General features: G+C 52.1%; 1 protein-coding gene across 1 annotated transcript in view; it reads right to left on the bottom strand.

Annotated features, from left to right (window-relative positions):
• Nucleotides 1-86, bottom strand: part of ANKS6 (ankyrin repeat and sterile alpha motif domain containing 6) — a 45,921-nt gene extending 45,835 nt beyond the window's left edge. Inside the window, exon 1 of the mRNA XM_049628570.1 lies at nucleotides 4-86. Within this exon, the coding sequence (XP_049484527.1) occupies nucleotides 4-86 (83 nt within the window). The remainder of the gene's footprint in view (nucleotides 1-3) is intronic.
• Between the last annotated feature and the right edge of the window lie 2,899 nt (nucleotides 87-2,985).

Genomic DNA, 2,985 nt, shown 5'->3' on the forward strand with positions numbered 1-2,985 from the left:
AGCAGCCGCCGCGCCGTCTCCGTGTCGCCCTGGTCGCAGGCGCGCAGCAGCAGCTGGAAGGCCGGGGGCAGCCCGCCCTCGCCCATCGCGGCCCCGAGGCCCGCGCCCGTCCGCCTGGCCGGCCGCGCCGGCTCCGCCCCCGGATACCGCGCGCCAGCGCCCCCTTCCGCCCGCAGCCCGCGCGCCTACTGTGTGCCGGGCGCGCGCTGGGGGGCGGGGCCGCGCGCCTACTGTGTGCCGGGCGCGCGCCGGGGTCCCGGCCGCGCGTCCTCGCCGCGCCGGGAAGGACGGCGAGTTCCCGGACCTCCGAGTAGCGTCCGCGCCCCGACTCCCGGGTCCGCCCCTGCCCGTGCGGCGCCCAGTGGCGGCCCTCTCCGGAGGCTCGGGGGACTTCCTGCCCCGTGCGGAGGTCGGAGCGGCTGCTGCAGACCACTCCTGGTGCGAGCTCGGAACCACGGGGTCTAGGTCCGCCGCCGCCTGGGGCCGGCCTGTAGCGCGCCGCCGCCCCCTACTCCACCAGCGCCTGGCGCTACACGGCCGCTTCCTGGAGTTGTTGGCTGGAGCGAGGGGCGGATGGATCCATTCTGTTCCTTCTGCACCGCGCGGAATGTCCTGCGGGACCTTGAGAGCGGGTCCTTACCTGGGAGTTAAGGCTACCAGCGCCTCCTGTCCCTCATCTGTTTTCATCAGTGATTCTTGAATCTGCACCATCTGGGACGTTGTCACAAACGCAAATTCCCTGACCCCACTCCAGACCTACCGGATCAGAAATTCTGTGTGTGGGTCCAGACACCTGTATTTTAATAAGCCCTCCAGGTGATTCTGGTGCACCCTGAAATTCGAGACCCACGTGTGGTCCTCACAGCATCCTGTCAGCCACCGGGGAGGCCTCAGATGACCACTCCAATTGACAGAGGACACAACAGAAGCTTAAAGGAGGTTGAGTGTTGCTAAAGGCCACACGACTGTCCTGGAGGAGAGCTGTGCTAGGACCAGCTCTTCCGACATCCAGCCCAATTTCCTGTTCTCAGCAAACATTTATGGAGTGCCAACTCTGCACTGTTCTAGGTACTGGAGAAGCTGGGGGAAACAAAATAAAATCCCTGCCTCTCGAGCTGACAGTGGAAAAAGACAAGCTGTAAATACACAAGTAAGTAACTTGCATGTCTGTTGGTGATGAGTGCTACTAAAGCAATAAACAGAGCATAACATAAATCCAAGTAAATAGGATAGAGGATGGGATGTTATTTTATAATAGGGTGGGTAGAGAAGGTGTCGAGAATGTGGCACTTGCACAGACCTGAAGAAATTGAAAAATGGAACCATGCTGACATTTGGGGAGAGTATGATGCAAGCAGAGGGGAAAAATGTTCTAACAAGGGCAGTCCTGTTTGCAAATTGCTTTTGCTGCCTGCTCATCGTGATAACATCAACATTCGGATATGGGGTAATTGGTTTGCATAGACTGTGAGCTGTGGTCCAAAAACCTAGAAGATGGCCGGGCATATAGTAGGTGCTCAGTACATGAGTGTTAAGGACTAAGTCTCATGTACATAGACTTGTAACACAGATCAAAACTTGATGAGGGCCTGAAGAAGGAATAAAAGTCATGGCATCGGAAGATCAGAGAAGATGGTAATACCCTTAGGATCTGGGCCAGCAGGGCTGGAAGAAAGTCTTCTAAGCACGATGTAAAGATGAGGAAAGATCTCCAAAGTACACAGGACTCAGACTGCCATGGGCTTCAGGGCCGGGATGGAGACTGGGATTTATTCTGTGAGTAATGGGGAGGCATGGAAAGTGACCAGGTGAGTTACAGGGCTAGAGCTAATCACTTAGGCCCAGTGTCTGAGGTGGTACACTCTCACTCGCTTCTAGATTTGGCCCCATTCACAACAGAGGTGAGGATAACTTCCTTTTGAAGGTCTGGTGAAGACATTTGTTTCTGTGGAAATCCTGAAAAATTGTACCCTTTTCTTATCCTATTTATTCGGGTACCTTTTTACTAACTAGTTGTTTCATTATAAAAGTAATATGCGTGATAAAAAATAAATGCCAACAGTACAAAAGGACATGAAAGTAAAAGCCCCTTTCCCTCTTCTCCCACTGTCCTGGTCCTACCATAGGTAGGTAACCAATATTCACATTTGTTTTATCTTTCCAAAGATATTTCACACATATACAAACATGCAATATGTACATGTAGGCATTGATCAACCTTCTTGATTGCAAACTGTAGAAATTGAACCTCTAGATAGAAAGTAGAAAGAGGGTTTAATACAAAGTTCTTTTCGTAGTCACAGATCCTACAAGGGCCAGAAAACCAATCTTGGAGGCCCGACAACCAAGGACAATGCCCCAGATCATTCCATGGCTGCACCCTATACCAGGATGGAGTCTAAACAGGCCTTTTTTTTTTTTTTTTAAAGTTGTTTGTTTATTTATTTTGACAGAGAGAGAAAGAGAGAATCCCAGGCACACTGTGTGCTGACAGCTTGGGGCTCGATCCCACAAACCGTGAGATCATGACCTGAGCTAAAATCAAGTCAGACACTCAACCAACTGAGCCACCCAGGGGCCCTGACACAGGCCCCTTTTTGTATTACCAGCTTGAGAGCCAAAGCCTGAGATGAGAGCATGTAAATGGCTCAGCCTGGGTCACATGTTTTGCCTGGCAAAAAGGGAGGCTGGGAAAGTGCCTTTCTGGCACTTTCAGTATGTATAGCAGGGGGTAGGCTCCAGGATACGTGCTCTAGAAGGTAGGAGACTCTCCAGAATAGGGAGGGGGGTTTAGATACTGGGAAGCCAAAAAACATAACAAATACCAACTACAAATATTCCCTCTAAGCGGATCCCTGCTGCTTACACCTGCTCTGTGTCTCCTACTCCGGGAAGAAATGCCCCCTTTTTCTTAGGGATCCTCCCTCTCCACTCTCAGTATGTATGATTCAGTGGTTAGCATAAGTCCAAGTCTGTCCTGATTGC

The sequence above is a fragment of the Panthera uncia genome, chromosome D4 (genome assembly GCF_023721935.1).
Source record: "Panthera uncia isolate 11264 chromosome D4, Puncia_PCG_1.0, whole genome shotgun sequence".
Classification (NCBI taxonomy): Eukaryota; Metazoa; Chordata; class Mammalia; order Carnivora; family Felidae; genus Panthera; species Panthera uncia.